Source organism: Telmatherina bonti (assembly GCF_933228915.1).
Source record: "Telmatherina bonti genome assembly, chromosome: 18".
Classification (NCBI taxonomy): Eukaryota; Metazoa; Chordata; class Actinopteri; order Atheriniformes; family Telmatherinidae; genus Telmatherina; species Telmatherina bonti.
In genome coordinates this window covers 36,050,409-36,068,839 of record NC_136616.1, presented here as the reverse complement: position 1 = coordinate 36,068,839, position 18,431 = coordinate 36,050,409, and the positions used below count along the sequence as shown (strand labels likewise).

At 41.4% G+C, this 18,431-nt stretch overlaps 1 protein-coding gene across 1 annotated transcript; it reads right to left on the bottom strand.

The window, feature by feature from the left end:
- Positions 1 to 163: 163 nt before the first annotated feature.
- cfi (complement factor I) lies at positions 164 to 13,101 on the bottom strand (the record flags this gene model as incomplete). The annotated part of the gene is made up of 16 exons (XM_079257876.1): positions 164 to 232; positions 1,338 to 1,486; positions 1,559 to 1,660; positions 1,922 to 2,097; positions 2,171 to 2,275; positions 3,499 to 3,602; positions 3,879 to 4,012; positions 4,243 to 4,263; positions 6,606 to 6,725; positions 6,802 to 6,903; positions 8,782 to 8,972; positions 9,084 to 9,243; positions 9,321 to 9,384; positions 9,457 to 9,610; positions 11,075 to 11,211; positions 12,991 to 13,101. 16 exons carry the CDS (start codon positions 13,099 to 13,101, stop codon positions 164 to 166), a joined length of 1,899 nt encoding a protein of 632 aa, XP_079114002.1.
- Positions 13,102 to 18,431: the final 5,330 nt, after the last annotated feature.

Below are 18,431 nucleotides of genomic sequence, written 5' to 3'. Positions count from 1 at the left end.
AGCATACAGACAGGAACAATCTTTTATTGGTATTCCACCGCTGACAAAGTGGTAATTTAGCACCAATACAAACATTCTGTCCAGACTTTAGTGTTATAGTACTGGTAGAAGACTCCATGAAGACACGTAGTGCGGTCTGAGCTGAAATCGAGGCGTTTGGTGCTTAGCTGTTGTACCTGGTGACTGCAGGCCAACCTGTGTGAAGCCGGATCCATTCAAAGTAATGTGCAACCTGCCAGAGAAACAAGTTAGGGGGACAAATCAGGTTTGGACTTTTTTAATGTAGTTTTACACATTTAAAGTTCATGCATAAGACCACAACGTAGAACTGAGGTCATGAGATTAAATATCGTGTAAGTTTGTATGATTCAGTTACCTAATGTAGAAAGTCAGAATTAAATGGAAACACTTGAATTCAATCTGAATTAGAGGCAGATGGCTGCCTGTCCTTGAGCCAGGTTCTGCCGGAGGTTTCCTTCCTGTTAAAAGGGAGTTTTTTCCTTCCCACTGTTGCCAGTGTGCTTGCTCAGGATGGGAGATTTGGAGTTGGACTCAACTCAACCTGTTGGTTTCCTTATATAGGCTATTATGAATTGGCTTTCATTATGTTTTCCCCTCTGTCTGTAAAGCGTCTTGAGATGGCATTGCCGTGATTTGACGCTATATAAATAGTTGAATTGAATTAATTTGTCACAATTTAGGATTTTGAAGGATTTTGTTTTAAAAAATGTGCAAAAATAGTCAGTTGTTGAAATCTGAATATCTTCTAAAAACCAATCTTAAAGGAACAGTGGTGTGTGCTAATAAAGCCTCTGAACCAGATGCGTTGTCCACCTGTGAGTAATCAAAGCTTCATCTCCGTCATGTACACCTGTTATGAGATGCTCCAGAGTCGAAAGACTCCATTTCCACCAACAGTACCAGCTCAGGATTGGTTCAGTCAAATCTGACCTCCATGATGTTTCGATACCCTACCAGGTGGTAGAATATAGCGATGGATTTATCGGCCACGTAGCTTTATCTCATAGCAGCACAATGCCTTCCTTAAATTATGACAAAGAATTTGAAACAATGGAGGAGAAAGATGGACTTCCAGGTGTTGCACGAGCAACAGTAATGCAGCAGGTACGACTCCATCTTTTAGTTTACGGTGGATTATTCTTTTTTGTTTAAAGCCAATAACAAAGAGAATACTTGATGGATCACTGTGGTATGTTTGTATAGGCTAACACACATTAATGCAGCACTTTATACTTTTATTTAATTAAATCTCCATATCATTAGTTTTTTATGCCAATCATTGTGTGTTAAAAAAATTAAAAAAAAAGCTGTTGTACCTGAGTATAAACTCCTGGAAATCCTGGCTGTCCACATCTTTCCCCCCAGCTGACAATGCCCCACAGGTAAGACACTCCCAGTTCGTCCTGACACACCAGAGGACCGCCGCTGTCACCCTGGCACGAGTCCACGCTTCCATCCAGATCGCCTGAACACAAGCACATGTTTTTAACCAAGGCAGGGGCTTTTAAGCAGCTTGTCTGAGCATACAAACACCCACCTGCACACATCATGCCTGGCTTGAAGCGATGTTTGTAGGCTGACTCACAGCCGGCGATCAGGGACACGTTGGCCCAGCGCAGCACCTGTGCTGATTTTCCCTCTGTGCACAAAGGTGTCTTTATGAAAACCCTTTGATTTGATCATTAGCAAACTAATGTTTGGATGCAGGCATTGGTTTGAAATTGACTTTGGGCATTAAAAGGGTTAAATAAAAAGAGCTACGTTATGATTCACTGACTTATTCTTCAGCAGTTTTTAGATTTAATCTCATGTTGTCCCACCTGAGAAGGCCATTAGTCCAGATTTTAGCCCTCATTGAGGCTGGGAGTTCTGGTTTGTGTATGTTTGGGGTTGTCCGCACCTTTAGTCCGTCCCCAGCCTGAGATACTACAGGTGTGTTTGGGTTGGAACAAGTTTGTGGACCAGGGGACACAAACAGGTCTGATGGCTGGGTTGTCCAACAGGCATCTGTCTTCGTATGGCAGTTCCTTCAGTCTCACCAGAGCGATGTCGTTCTCGTACGTGGCGGCGACGTAGCTGCAGGAGAAAACTCGGCCATTAAAGCTCTCGGTTACATGCTCGTGTGACGGAAATACAGATAAATTTATACTTTGGATGGATGAGAATTTCTTTGACAGGAGCGATGTCAGTTGTCTCTTGGGGTCCATACTTCTTCCAGAGAGAAAACTTGATTTGGAAAACAGCAGGATTCGGCCTAGTTTCAATGTAAAACACATGATTTCAGTGACCAAACATCAAATACAAGCCACCTTCAACAGTTCCAAGATAAGTCTTAAAACCTACTAGAATATGTATGTGTAGTCCAATGTCCGCAGTTTGGTTGGGTAAACCCTGATCTCTGTTGGGTTTCCACAGACAACCATACCTTGACCAGTAACTCTGAAACTGCATTGCGATGGATATTCCAGCTGCGTAAATGAGGTCATTGCAGTTTACTGCCTGTCTTGACTCAACAGAGAACTGCTTTGTTCTTACGGCCAAGTCACACAGAAAGCGATGACTTCTTTGTTCAATAAATGGATCACAGAGTGTCAGTTTCCATCATTTCGGGTCAGACTGGTGAGACTGACTCCAACAGCAGGGTCCCATTTCCATGGGATGGCCAGGACGGAGTATTCTGGGACACATTCCACTGTGGAAACAACATCCCACACCCCATGGCGAAAACAGGGTTTATAATTTGAAGCAGAGCCTATTTTTCTTCAACTTCCGGTTATATTTCTGTAACATTTTTTAGACTGTGGCTTTTCACCACGTTATGCGGTGGTGTACAAGTGTTTTTTTATTTTAAAAGTTGTATAGTGGAGTTTCTCAGCCTCGGGACGCTGCTGGGAAGCAGCGGCTCTTGAAACAGACATGATAGATGTCACTATGTCAACAAACAAGACCGGGATGTGGAATTTTATGGTCAGAAAGTTAAAAAATGGGTATTTAGTCATTAGGACATAACCGTCGAGTCTTTGGCTCTGACTGCAGTTTAATTGCCACTCTTTAAAGGAATTAATCACAAAAACGAAGATTACGGCACAACCCACTAAGGCCTTCGTCATTGGTCTTGGCCTTAGCCTTGGGCTCAGTCCTCTTTTGTCAACCCTTTAAGGTCCTGCTCTATTTGGTAGAGGAAAATTTTCTGTGACTTATGAATTTCTTTAAATAATTGTGGAAATAAACCTGCTTGAGCACCTCTACCAGCTGGTTTGAGTCTGTAAATCCAAGTTAAGTGTTTGTTATATCGCTACTGTTTCACCGTTGTTACATTATCATCAACTTCTTCTTTTTAACATCTCAACCATTTGCCAAAAACATTTATTCTGTTTATTCTTGTCCAAAACAAACGGAAAAGCACAGAAAAACATCTTTATCTGGCCTTCTTGTTAGTATGAAAGTTAAAGGGTTAATCCAGACCATTGGTCTTACCTGACACAGTGAGCAGCAGTGAGGACCCAACAGCCTCCAATGTAAGCTCCTCCACAGTCAATCTTTTGGTTCTCCTGCAGAGCAATCTGCCACTGGATCTGAGTCTGCAGATACAAAGAACCAGTTCAATGGTCATGTTGAACAGATATCAGAAATCAAAACTTGTTCCACCAAAACTACAAAACATGGGTGTTTAAAACAGTGTAATGATGACATGACATTAACATTACATAAACACTGCCTTGGTTTGTCAACATAAACTAATGGAAATCAGAAAACATGATAATGGGATCATTTCAAACCATCCCAGGCAGATGCACAGCCAGATGAAGACACCATAAAAACCAGTTTAATTCAGCGCAGACATGCCTCCAACTTACAGGTTTTGCTTCTTCTCCTCCGACCACCCTTTTGACTCTTGTGCTCCGTTCCACCTCCTTGTTTTCCACTGTCTCTGTATTGGGAATCCCACAGAACAACTGGGACTCCAGATGCTTTCTGGTGACCCTTGTCTCTGGGCAGATGTATAAAGAGATTGATTAAGTTCATGTCTAAACCAATTAAACTGGTGAAACATTTATAGGTATTTATTTATTTTTTTATTTTTTTCAGGATCCATCCCAGGAATGACGTTGCCATCCCCTGATCTACACAAGTCTTGTGAATGCCACATTTCGATAAAAAAAATAGTAAGTTTTGCTTAAAGGTTTTAAGTTTGCAAGTATGATATAATAAAATACATACCGTTTTTGCGAGAAATGTACTCTGAAATAAAGAAAAACAAATATTCTTCGCATCACTGCTCACAAAACCAATTTTACATCAAATATTTAACAAGCTAATGTAAACGGATCAGTTACCTGACTGTTCGGTTGTGTCGTCCACATCTGGTGTTGTAGAAAAGAGAAAAATATTCCACCATTTAGATTCAGAGTGCATGGAAACCAATGGATGGCGACAAGCTATCATCTACTGTTGGTCTTCCAAAACCTAGCTCTAAAATTTGTGTAATTAACCATCTTCAGGAGTAGATAAATGAATAATAATTTGGAAATAACTGAGCATTTAAAAGAATATCCTTGTGGAACAGGACGTAGACCAAGAATATCTTTAGACATAAATGGAGCGGACAATGTGAAGTGATACACAGTGGTAACCATGGTAAACTGCTGCTAATGTACGTAAGGGACTGCAAAGATGCATCCATCTATAATTTCATCACTTTTACCAGCTGCACCACGCAAACAACTTCTCTACACCCAAAATGATATTACAGACCATTCTTAGTGACGATGTTACGCTGCCACGTTGGGTGTCAGAAAGCTAGCTGCCGTTGTAAAGGTGCTAAGCCTAAACTTAAAGCACCTGAGGTGCTGCTTGCGTGAGTTCCGTCCAATCATGTCAATTCCAAACACTGATTCCTTTTACATTTTATTGTTCACCATGTGGATCATGAAACCAATCTGTTCGCGATGATTGTCAGTATATTGTCCACAGATGATGGAAGAAAACAATGAACATGCATGACAATGAACGGTCCAAAAACTGTGTGTTCACCTTCGTACAAGCAACGCCTATCACCTGCACAAAAGTTTCTATTTAAATAGGTTGTGACCATAAATGTACAGTGATGCCACCTAGTGCTCAAACAATATATACAAGTCGTCATAAAAACTGTCTCTTAAAGCCGTTGAACTATTTCTCAACTAAGACGATCCCAGCAAACTACACATTTTCCAAACCAGTTCAGGACTTGTGCCGTCAGCTCAGGCGGCCATACTTTCTAAATAATGTGCCTGTTGGTGCTCTAGTCCTGCATGATTTTCCAAATTTCTGGTTTACAAACCTCCAAAACTGCCTACTGACGGAGATTTTGCTCCCTGATTCAGTTCGACTCCATGTTTACAATGACCCGGTCAGTTTCACAAGAGCAGAATTAAAACCTGACAAGCTGTTAGAGGTTTGGTAAAACATAGAAAACGGCAGACACAGATGACGTTAACATTGACGTGATGCGTAAACTAGAGATGTCTTTGCATTATATTTAGGAGTTAACGCTACTGTGACAAAACACTGACATGTTACGACTGTTTATCGATACGACAAAGGAAAGGAAATCCCTTTTCATTAACACTGAAACTCTCCTCCCCATTTCTGCTTTTACAACGTGTTGAAGGTTGAATTTGTCAAATATACAACAAACTTCATTACAGTCATATTTCCACAGAGAGAAACTTCAGATTGTTTTATTTTATTTGATGCTGAACACCAACAAAGTGCAAACAGAGCTGATGGTTTGATGGCAGCAACACGTTAATCCTGTCGTTCAGGGTCAGCAGGCAGTCTGGAGAATAAAATCCATCCCTGGGAACCAACTGGAACCTCCAAAGACACGGCACCAATGGGAAAAGCAAACTGTTGCAGCGAGCCATCAGCAGTACGTTGCCGACATGCACATGATCAGAAAAAACCTGAATGGTTTCCAGAAGAAGAATATGTGCTGAGAGCGTGGAATCAAACACCGTTCATGTCTTCAGTGAAGACATGACGAGTGCAGAAATGGAACAACCAGTCTGGACTTCATGGCTTCATTGAATGGAATGGATCAGCCCCTTCGTTTGGGACAGTAGGACCATACTGCATCGACCAGCAGGTCCTGGTTCACGTTTCCAGGCTCCTGAGATGCTAGTTTTACATAAACTTCCACAGCTCAGCTGGTCTCTGTGTGGACATGGTCCTCATTCGACTCAAACTGGCTCCGATGATGGGTCCTGTTTGGCTGAAATCTAGTGTTTATAAAGTTTCATGATGTCTGAGAATCATAAAATCATAAAAACTCACTGTAAGTGCAAACAGTCTGATGCGTGTTCAGATTCCTGCCTTGTTTCCCGTCAGTATGATGCATTAAGCTCTGCTCTCTGGTCCAGCTCATGCTGGTTCCAAACTATTATTCCAGTCTGGGTTATGCTGGAGTTTGGAAGTAGAACTAAACCAGTGGTGTACTGGTAGAAACATTCACGCTCCAACAGTGATCCTTTTAAAAGCCAAAATGTCTGCAGATGAAATGAAAACTAGAACCAACGGAGAAAAAACTGAAGAGGTCTTACTTGGTGCTGGATGTTTCTCTGATTCATCTTCTCCATCCAGACAGTCGACCAGACCGTCACGGACGGCTTCTTTATGAAGACAGACTCCCGTCTTGCAGCGAAACGCTCCGTTCCTGCATTCTGACAAACAAAACGATGGACTGTAAAATGATGGAGATGTTTTCATGTGTTACTTTATCTTATGTGTTGTGTTTACTTTTGCAGCACATCTCATCGCTCCGGTCACCACAATCGTCGACTCCGTCGCACGTCTGCTTCAGAGATATGAGCTTGTTGTTTGTACAGTTGAAGCCATATTCTAGAAATTTGGAAGAAAACAGGAAACCAGAGATGAAAAACTGTTAAAAAAAAAAAAGACTCAAACAGCCAAGATTGAAGTAAAATTATAAAGCAACACGATGGATCAACAGAATAAACACGCAGCAGGACATATGCTGGTCTGAAATATCCACTGTTGGAGTTGTTATATGAATGTATTGTCTAATAGATATGACTTATTTTCAGATTGTCAGAAGCAGGGCTGCTGCTAGCCACTGTGGTCGGGTGCCCCTTGCCCCACCTTTATTCTTCTTAACTTTTTTTTCTAATAAATATTACAGAATTTAAGCATTCTGTGATGTTTAGGGTTAATTTTTGTGAGACAATTTTCATTTTGACCCTTCGTCTTTAAAATCAGGCTGATACATAAAATGATAATAGATACAATAACATGTAAATAAACTGAACAACAGACTTTCTGACAGAAACATTGTGCTACATGGACATCCTGAAACTTCCATTTAACAGTGTTGTTGAGTTTAAGGTCAGAGCGACAGTTTGCCAAGTGGAGGATCAGCCGCCAGAGACCCATTAGACCAGGGTACCCAAGTCTGGTCCACTATCCCGCAACTTTTAGACGCAACACACCTGAATCACATGACTGGCTCGTTACCAGGCCTCTGAAGCACTGAATGAGATGCAGATGAGGAAAATGAGCCATTTGGTTCAGGCGTGTTGGAGAACGGGTGCATGTAAAAGTTGCAGGACTGGAGCGATTGGAGACGACTGAGAACTGCAGCCAGAGGCCATTCACCAAGGGGAAAAATCCCCAGTTAGGCCACAGATCTGACCAGCTTGTGGTGGGCCTGCCTCAGTAAGCCCAGTGTAAGTTAAAAGCCAACAGCACCTGATGACCCATGACTGAAGATGTGTCCCTATCCTCTACTGGTGGAGGCCATCTGGGGTAGATGTTGTGCAGAAAACCTTCTTAAAGGGTAAAACTCTCATGTCCAGTGGTTTGAAATCCCAGTGAAGGGATATGATGGCCATGTGTTACAGCCGGTGGCCTGAGATCTCACCACTGACAGCTGTTGGTTGGTTTGGACTTGGTCCCACAGCTTGCCACTCTGACTGCGGCAGAGTTTTGACTTTGAGTGTTGTGATCCTTTGTGTTCAGCCACTGTTGTTGGGTTTTGCTGCCATTGGAAGGCTCCGCTTTATGTTTTGTTGGTTGTTTTTTTAAAACACCAAGAGTGCCTGTCCTCACTCTTGGCCGTGACCAGTGGGTCTACAAATAAATCTACTTTTGTTTGCTACATAGACTGTATATAAAAGATGGACGGAGCCTCCGTGACGTCACCCGTAGGTTTCTGAAGAGCTGAATTGAAGCTCGGTGGGCGGTTCCTACCATCACCATCTTGGCAGGGGCATGCACGTCGTCTCGCCCGGAAAATACAAATATGGGCAAAGAGGTGGAGCTGAGAGGGGGACTGTGAGCGTCATGGTGGTTGATTGACATCGAGCGAACTCCGAGCTTTCTGTAGCTAAGAGCTAACCGAGCTAACCTGGAGAAAACAGGAGCTAACCAGCTAACGGAGGTAAGCGGGCTAAAGCTAAGTCACGTTGTTAACCGGCTAAAAACCGCAGTTGTTCTATGTTCTTCTGACTTGAAGCGGGAGATCGTGTACCTGTCAATCAAAAGGACACGCCCCTTAATATGCAGAATTTCAAGATTAAATTACTTTTAAATGGGCAAGTTAGAAAGAGATGGTAGAGATGGGTCTACAGCTTCGCTGTAGATGTGAGCTCTAACTTTATGAGAGTGCAGACACATTAACGAGACCCAGTACCGGCTGCCTTGTATACGTCAACAAAGAAAACAACCTGGGGAGGGCATTGCAGAGTGACTTTAACCAACCTTTCGGTGCGTCATGGTAACATTTTACAGCAGCAACCATCCTGTTGTCCACGTCCTTCTTGTCTTTAATTTCGCACTCAGCCAAAGACATCTCGTAACCCTGGCAACGAAGGCTAACGCATTTTTTGGGGAGTTGTTTGTCGCCAGGTTTCAGGGATTTGTAGGCCACGCCATCTGCAGACGCTGCACCCCTGTGGACATTAGAGACGTTGGTCATTACAAACAGCTGATGTGTGCAAACCATCCTCCATGTGGACTCTGGTCAGTAAACACAGATTCATTTGATGAAATCATCTTCGTACAGCGGGTGTCTCGTTTCTCTGCAAGCCACATTAGCTGCTGCCATATCCCACAGCTCATGGCACACCAGTAAGTCCTCCGTCTCTCCGGCGTCGTTTGGAAGGGAGATCCTGACGACTCCTGTGTCTTCGTCCAAAGAGTTTAGAAACTTTGGAAAAGTCTCTGTGGTCAGAGAAACATAAAGGAATGATTGATAGAAATGCCAAAATATCAGCCTGAATGTTGATTTGTGGACAAACCGTTGCAGTGTTCTCCGAAGTGAGAAAAGAGGGGTGCGTCCATCCGACACGAGACCGCCATCGCCTGGAGAAACGGACCAGATATGAGGAAAAGAAGAATGCAGGAGGAGGACACAGCGGTATGAAGATATCCTACCTGGCAGTAAGATCTGTACATCCTGTCGTTTTTCCCACAAATTGTCTTAAAACCCTCGAAGGGACACAGGTATCCGGGTTTACAGGTGCACTGTCCCCCAATGCAGCGCTGCCATGGAGGACAAAACACCAGGCTGCACGACGTCCGAGTCAGACTGGTGGACGAACACAGATGTGTGCAGCATCGTTACGGAAAACAATCGGGAATTCTGACGAGCTGCAAAACTAGCTTACAGCGTTGTTAAATACATTCATTCAATTCAAGTTGAAAAAAAAAACCATAATAAAGCAGGAAAAAAAATTCATTTTATAAAATAAAACAAAATTATGCAAACATGTCGACAAAAATACAGAGCAGCCATGCCTGCTTTAATTTAATTTAATTTAATTTAATTTAATTTAATTTAATTTAATTTAATTTAATTTAATTTAATTTAATTTAAAATATAATCTATTCATTATTAATACCACTTCAGTTCAGAGTAGCAATCTGGAGTTTCTCCCGGCAATAAGAAGGGATGAAGCAGGTAGACCTTTCACCGGTCACTGATCATTGCAGGAGGAAATGTCATTTTTATCCATTATCTTAAATATATTATATTTAAATTAAATCAAGTTAAATTAAGTTTTAATGGATTTATCCTGTGTAAATATAAATAAAAATAACACAGTGCAGCAGTTACTCATAATAAGCTTATTAACGTCACCTTTTTGTACTAATAATTAATTTTTTGTTTTATTTGATAAAGACAAGTATGCTCCATGGATGATGGCACATACTGCAGGATTTTAGCCAAGGCTAATTTTCATAGTTGGGCTTTTACACAGTAGAAGAAAGTATACACAGTATTCAGTAAGAAATTATTTACACATATGTGCCTTTTTTTATAAACATACAAAATACAAATACTTAAGTATACACCAAAATGTAAAATAAAGTAAAACACATTCAAGGCTGTCAATAAAAATCTGTCCAAAATAAGAGCATTGTCAATACATTCAATCTAAACCACCGTTTTACCATCCACACGGGAAAGTGACAAAACTACAAGCCTGATGTGTCTTTATCCAGTTCTTCAGTCTGGAAGTAAACCAGCAGCTTTTCATGAACTTTGCTCACGAAGAGATTTTAAAAATTTATGTGTAATCTCAACATAATGATGTTAAAAGGATTTTTTAAAACAAAAAAGAATATTATTATTATTTATTGATCGAGGAATAAGCCCTTGAGATGCACGTCTCATTTTAAAGAGGGTTCTCTAAATAAAAGTAACACAAAACAAGAGCAGCAACGTCTACAACTAAAAAAAGTTTACAAACAGGAAAAAAAAAGAATAAATAGATAAATAACAAAAGAACAAAATAAAAAGAAATAACATATGTAATACATGTAATAGTCATCATCAATCATACGTCCATACAAACACACACACACACACACACACACACTCTCGTAGCCCCACCCTCCGACCGATGTTAAAAACCTGTACAAGTTAAATACACAGCGACAAAGTGTGAAGATGTGACGCTGATGGCCACTCAGGAACCAAACAGGGAGAGAGAGGGAAGAGGAAAAGATGAGCAGGGATCCACAGCTAAAGAATACAACCAAGACAAACCTCCTGTTCAGACACTCTGCTGGACCCAGAAAGTCATCGGTCTGGACCGATCCGGCGGTTTGGCGGTCGGACGTCGAGGCTTTGGTTGAATCCTGGTCGTCGACGGCTGACGGCTTCACCGGATCGGGAGGACTGTCCTGGAGGAGTTTACACATTATTAGTAATGAGAATATTGTCATTATGTTAACATGTACAGATTTTTAATGTTGAAACATTATGCAGATGATGCACCACTTTATCTGAAACAGACTTTTCAGCTTTTATTCAGTCTGAAAGTTATTGTCAACATAAAGTTAATGTTTTAAATAAAACTGCTTTAGATATTAATCACACCTAAGTTTTTATTTTAATAACCACATAGTAACACTTTACAGTAACAGTATAACTTTATATAAGTCACTCCAGTTCCACTCATTTCTATCGTCTCTGAGATGATCTTTTCTGCTGTTTGCTTTGTTTCTTGAAATGAAAGGTTATGACGTGACTTTTATTATGTGTCTTTTTACTATTTTTATTAAATTTTTATTAAATTATTTACCGGTTTTTACCTGTTTATTTGGATTGATTTTAAGTTTATGACTGTATTTATTGATATTTTCATATTGTAACATTGTTTTTGTTTTGCAGCACTGTGGAAACTGTTTATGTTTATAAAATGTGATATATAAATAACGTGGATTGGATTATAATTTTAGGTTATTAAAAGCATTTTAAAAACCTTTAGATGTAAATTTTCTATGTTAACTTTACATATAATCCCAAATAAAACAAAAGACAAAGAGTTTGGTTAAATATTTCTCCACTAAGTAAAACCAGCTGGTGTCGTATTTTACATTAGCGTTCATGTTTACACGTTTTTATTCAGAATTAAACTATTTTACTGTTTCCATGGAAACGTGTTTAATCGTCTTCATTTCTTTCATGTTGAGATCTGGGCGGTGGGGAGCGTTCTGATTGGTCAAGCGACGGACGTGACGTAGTAGACGTAGAAGTAACAAACTCTACGTCCTGCTTCTGTTTTCCAGCTACAACATGGGAGAATGTTTAATATGAACCACTTTCAGGCTCTCACGACTCTCATACTTCTTTACTTTCATCGGCTGATGAAAGTAAAGTCTCAGCTCGAGTTCAATGATTCGACCAGGATTATCTAAGCCATCGCAGCGGGATGAGGGATCGACCACAAGCACAGAAAAACCTAAATAGTTTAAAGTGAAACGTTTCTGATTTGGACCAGAATCTGTCTTGGTTTTTGTGTTTTTGTGTGGTCGATAGTTCTTCTTTCCTCTTTTATTTTGTAGTAGATTCCTGTTCAGCCTGCTTCCTGTCCGTCAGTCCACCTGGGTTTGCTTGGCACCTCTATGACTCCTGCATCTTGTTGTGTTTCCTTTACGCCTCTCAGTTTCCCTGCAGGCTCATTGTGTGTGTTTGCTGTGGTCCGTTCAGTTGATGAAAATAATATTCTCGGCACTCCCTTCCTCTCCGGCCTGAATCTGTCCTCCTCTCCACCACCGGGACAGAATCAGGTGTTTCCATATGGAGGATTTTCATGGAGGATTTAGTTCATATTCATATTCTGAATTAAAGAGAATTAAAGCTCGAATGTCAACGTGGCCACTGATGCTCAAACTGATCATTTCACTGGGTTGCCAGATCAGGAGTCTTCTTCATCAGATTTTTAAGTTAAAAAAATCCAAATTGGTCCAAATCACTGAAATTTGGCATGTCAGTGTTTTTTTTTTCAAAGCTGTTAACATGAAGCATAAAAAACTCTTCATCATCCTTATTTCTGACGCATTTCGAGCCTTTTGGGGCCCAAAACGTTAGAAAAGGACTGATCTGATCTGGTGCGGTTCTCTGAAGCTCAACATGGTAAAAATAAAAAGATAAGGTCTTTACAACCTAAAGCTTGGTACATGCTCCACAAGAAGCATCAGAGATTTTATCTGTCGACTCAGGTCCGGTTTGAGCCGGATTCCTTTACCCTGAAAGGTCACGTGGAAGAACTGGCCTTCGGTCTGGTTCATCTCTAAGTGACAGCACCAGGCTGAACGTCATATCGTCATGTTTCTGCATCGGCATCTTAACCGCAGCCTGCTCGCAGTGGCAATGTGCGAAAGTCGAGTCAGCAGCCAAGGAAACTTTTTCAGCCTTGAGCTTCTTTACAACCAAAAGCTTGTTCCGTCCTCCACGAAAAGCAAGAACTGACTTCTTGTTCTCGAGGCTGCAAGAACAAGAAAAAACTTCTTGTTTGTCAGGTCCATCCATCCTCCAGGAGAGGCAGGTCTGCAGCGGGGAGGGGTCACTGCGGGGGGGCGATGTCTGCTTTATGTGCCATGAACCCGGTTGTTTCCTCCACCAGGTCATGTTTTTCCCCTCGTCTTTGTGCTCAAGATAACTCAAAAGGTTACGGACGGATTTTTATAAACATTTCAAGAGTTGCTGGAAATGTGAAAATGAAGAAGTGATTAAATTCTGGTGGTGATCCGGATCACCGTTTGGATCCAGGAATGTTTTAAAAGGATTCTTTAACTTTGTGCTTGGTGGAGGTTTCCGCTCTCCGAGTTTCTAGTTTCATATTTAACGAGAAACTTCGTCCGCAGCAGGGCGGGTCGTGCACGCGGCGGGGCGGGTCGATTATTTATAAATTTGGGTGAGATGTTTCCATAGAAACAGCCTGGAAGAAGCTGAAGAAATTATTCAAGTTAAACGTAACCTGCACAGAAAGCCTCTGAAACGTCAGTAACAGCTTTGTCGGCTTCACCTGCTCACAGATCGAGCATCGACATTAAAGATCCTTCTTTAGTATGTCGTACAGAGACTACAGCTTTGTCCATGTAGGATCCAATGACACATTTCTACAAATACACATGTATTCTGCCGTAACGAACAGGTCATCAGAACAATCAGGCTGCAAATGTCAAACAGGGCTCAGCGGGACGTCAGAGACCAGAAGCCATCATGGTATTTCCAGATATCGGCAGAATAAACATCTGTTGATATTCCTTTGATGAAAACCATAGACTGTATATGAAAGATGGATGGAGCCTCCGGCGGTTAAAAGTGAAGCCTATATGGAAGTGCATAAAACTGCAGTTCCCCCTTCATCCACTAGGGGCTGCAAAACAGAGCAAATCCCCATAGACTCCCATGTTGAAATGTGACTTAGCTTTAGCCCACTTACCTCCGTTAGCTGGTTAGCTCCTGTTATCTCCGGGTTAGTTCGGTTAGCTCTTAGCTAGAGCAAGCTCGGAGTTCGGCCGATGTCCATCATCCACCATGACGCTCACAGCCCCCCCTCTCAGCTCCACCTCTTTCCCCATATTTGTATTTTCTGGGTGAGACGACGTGCATGCCCCTGCCAAGATGGCGATGGTAGGAACCGCCCACCGAGCTTCAGTTCAGCTCTTCAGAAACCTACGGGTGACGTCACGGAGGCTACGTCCATCTCTTTATATACAGTCTATGTAGCACACTGAGAAAAACACTTCTCTCATTGAGAGCTTGCTACTAATGTACTCGTACAGAAAGAAAACCGTCCCTCACACAGGGACAGACTGGACATTTGTCCTGTTACCAACAGTGTACTTATTGGTTTCACTGGTTCATAAAACTCAACGATTACTGGATTCGCCTGCTTCGTTTCCTGTTTACGTGACTTCTCTCTTCTTTGACAGGAACAGTCAAACAACCCACGACTTTACCAGGAAAATGAGGACAATGTCAAAGTCGACTCTTTCTGGACTTTCCCACTTTTCCCAGCGTATCCCAGTTACGAAGATGGACAACCAGTGGAGATACCATGACGTTACATCTCAGCGGTTAACATTCAGACAGGTTTCCCCGGCAGGGGGGGGGGGGCGTTGCCTGGAGTTGGTAAAGCTTGATGCAGAAAGTTTAACATTATCAGTTTCAGATGCACTTTCTGATGATGATGATGATGACTGCAAGGTAAGCCGAAGTAATCAGTACTTTGTTTACTCGGAGCGAAAGTAGATCAGAACATGACCTACTTCTATCTGCAGCACAAAAGCAAACATTATTTAGTTCTACCAGGAACTGCTGCACAGAACTGATCTCTTCTTGTGCAACCAGGGGAGTTTATTATTATTTACTGAATCTGAAAGAATAAAGCTTCTTTATGTTTCTGTACACATTTCCAGTCAGCGACAGGACTCATACAACGAGCCGACCTGCGTAAAGAAGCAAGCAGACCCAGCTAAGAGGCTTATCCCCCCTCTGCATCCATGCTACTGGCTGTGAGGCGCTGTCGCACATTTTGGCTCCAAACTTGGACGAGATTTCCCCTGAAGTCCGGCATCACATTCTGACATAAACATCCAGATATGAAATATGATTGTTTTAGTTTGGGTTGATGAAAACCTCTTTGGGTCACATTTGGCAACTTCATTCGTTGTTAAACCAGCGTTTACACACCATTATCGTCCAATACAATGTTTATTTAACCCTTCATTTCTCCATATCATCTAGATATTTATTTAATACATGTATTTAATACGATTACTACTGATGTTACGATGATTATTTTGCAGTAATTTACAGACTTTTAAAAATATGTTAAATGGTAAAACCCGACTCACCGACTGACAGTGAAGGATGAGAAGAAACACCAAGACTAGAGACGCTGACTTCATGCTGACAAACCTGGGTGCTAAAACCCCGAACTTCAGCTTGTTCTCATGGAAATGATCCTCAGAATAACGTGGATAAAATCAGGAAGAGGTTGAGAAGCAGGTCTTTGACCTGGGAAGAGGAGATTTATCCTCTGACCACCACTGTTGTCATCCAATCAATCATTAGCTAGTCCTGATTGATCCGGCTGGACTTCTGTTACAAAGCAGAGTGTGGGGGGGGGTGATTCATTCTGACCGTTGATGGTGCAGGTTAAAGTTCGATCTTGACATGATCCCGTTGTCCAGACTACAGGTTCTCATCTGATTCTAACTTTTTTCATTTATTTTCTACAACTATTTACTGCTGATACGTAAACAAGACATCACAACATGAAACCATATCGGGATGTTCGATGGAGAAAACTCCTTTTCTCCCGATTGTACAAATGTCTTTAAAGTGGAAACATCGCAGAATAATTAGACACAATCAGATTGTTCACACCCATAACGGCGTCTTCTGACTCTCCGAAAGGCAGCACGTGGGAAAAACTATTCATATGGGCAACTTCACAAAAAAACCTCATGGTTCAGACTGATTTAAAACTAGCTGAAGCGATGGTGATGCGTAAAGCCTCGTTCGTCCTCTACGTTAAACATCCTCTAAATACGTCTGTCTTCTGCATCCTGTATGCGCCTATTACCAACCACTAAGCCTCCTTCTTTATGTCTCTTTCTGAGGCTAAACGTCATCACAATCTCTTCCATCTTCTTCGTTAACGTTTGAAACGGACGTCAGAATGCGCAGGAGAGCGCTGAACTACTGCCCTCTGGTGGACGTGCTTGTCAACAACCATCCCAATGAAAGACACATGAACGTTTGTGGCCAGTGACATTTGATGAAATTTGAAGTGGACGTACCAGACAGGAAGCTTAACAAGGCTTAATCAACCAGCAAGCTCCAGCGGTTAAATGTGAAGCCGATGCAGAAGTTACAGATGCTGCAGTTCCCCCTTCATCCACTAGGGGCTGCAAAACAGAGCAAATCCCCATAGACTCCCATGTTAAAAAGGCCAACTTCACAGCAGAAATAAACACGTTTACAGCAGAAATAAACATGTTTACAGCAGAAATAAACACGTTTACAGCAGAAATAAACATGTTTACAGCAGAAATAAACACGTTTACAGCAGAAATAAACATGTTTACAGCAGAAATAAACACGTTTACAGCAGAAATAAACATGTTTACAGCAGAAATAAACACGTTTACAGCAGAAATAAACATGTTTACAGCAGAAATAAACACGTTTACAGCAGAAATATTTACAGCAGAAATAAACATGTTTACAGCAGAAATAAACACATTTACAGCAGAAATAAACATGTTTACAGCAGAAATAAACACGTTAACAGTCGAAATAAACATGTTCACAGCAGAAATAAACATGTTTACAGCAGAAATAAACATGTTTACAGCAGAAATAAACATTTTTACAGCAGAAATAAACACATTTACAGCAGAAATAAACACGTTTACAGTCGAAATAAACATGTTTACAGCAGAAATAAACATGTTCACAGCAGGAATAAACATGTTTACAGCCTGGTTCAAAAATCCATTTTAGGTTTAATAGGTCAGCTTTACCCTCATGACTGTGGGGGGAGTGAATGTTTTTCTAACTCCTCCATATAAAGGTAATATTATCTCAGAATTTGGCTTTTGATTGACAGGTACCCGATATCCCGCCTCAAGAAGGAGGAATGTAGAACCACATTTCTCTAACAGCATGATGTAGCTTTAGCTCACCTACCTCCATTAGCAGGTTAGCTCTTTTAGCACCAGGTTAGCTCGGTTAACTTTTAGCTACAGGTAGGTCGGAATCACTCATCCACCATGTCAATCATCCACCATGACGCCCCCCCCCCCCCCCCCCCCCCAGCTCTTTAGAAACAGACAGGTGACGTCATGGAGGCTCCGCCCATCTTTTTTTTTTTTTTTTTTTTTTTTTACAGTCTACGGGCTTTATACCGTGTGATAATTCCTTCTCCTCTACAGAAAGTTGTCGTCTGAAGTCATATTAGGATTTTTTTTGGCTATCGTAGCTCCCTTTGTAGCTCCTCTCAGCCACAAAGGGGAATTTCTTTAAAATCACAGTTCCATAAACCACATACTATGTTCCATGTTGCGCCATTTCAGGAAATGTTCCTAGTTTGTGAAACCTCTTACTGACAATGACAATAATATTTCTGATTCTATTTCCTAACTGTGTGACTTAAAAGATGGACTAGCAGATTTTCTCAGTGACCCCCCCCTGTATCGTCGCCTTCGGCATCCGTCCTGTCTCTTCTCTGAGATCTCTCCAACCAATAAAAGGCATCCTGATGTTGGCTTTTGTCTTATCTCGTTCTGTCTCTGTCTCATGTCTGTCTCTTTCTTGTCCTTTCCACGGTGTGATGATGTCTGCTTGCAAACGTGTGACTCAGCGTTTTAGCAAAACTCATCTATAACATCTCAATAACATCACTTGCATCCTGGTGCAAGTGATTTTTTCCGTCTCTGGACGCTGCTGGAAGCAACAACTCTAGAAATATCTGAGCCCGAATGTGCAGTTTAAGATCAGAAGTTACGTTCTACGTCTTTAAAACTCCGTTCTGATTATTTTGAGATGGAAAAACAAAGTTGGCAAAGTAGTTTTTAGGATGCCTGTCATGGTTTCCAGGAAT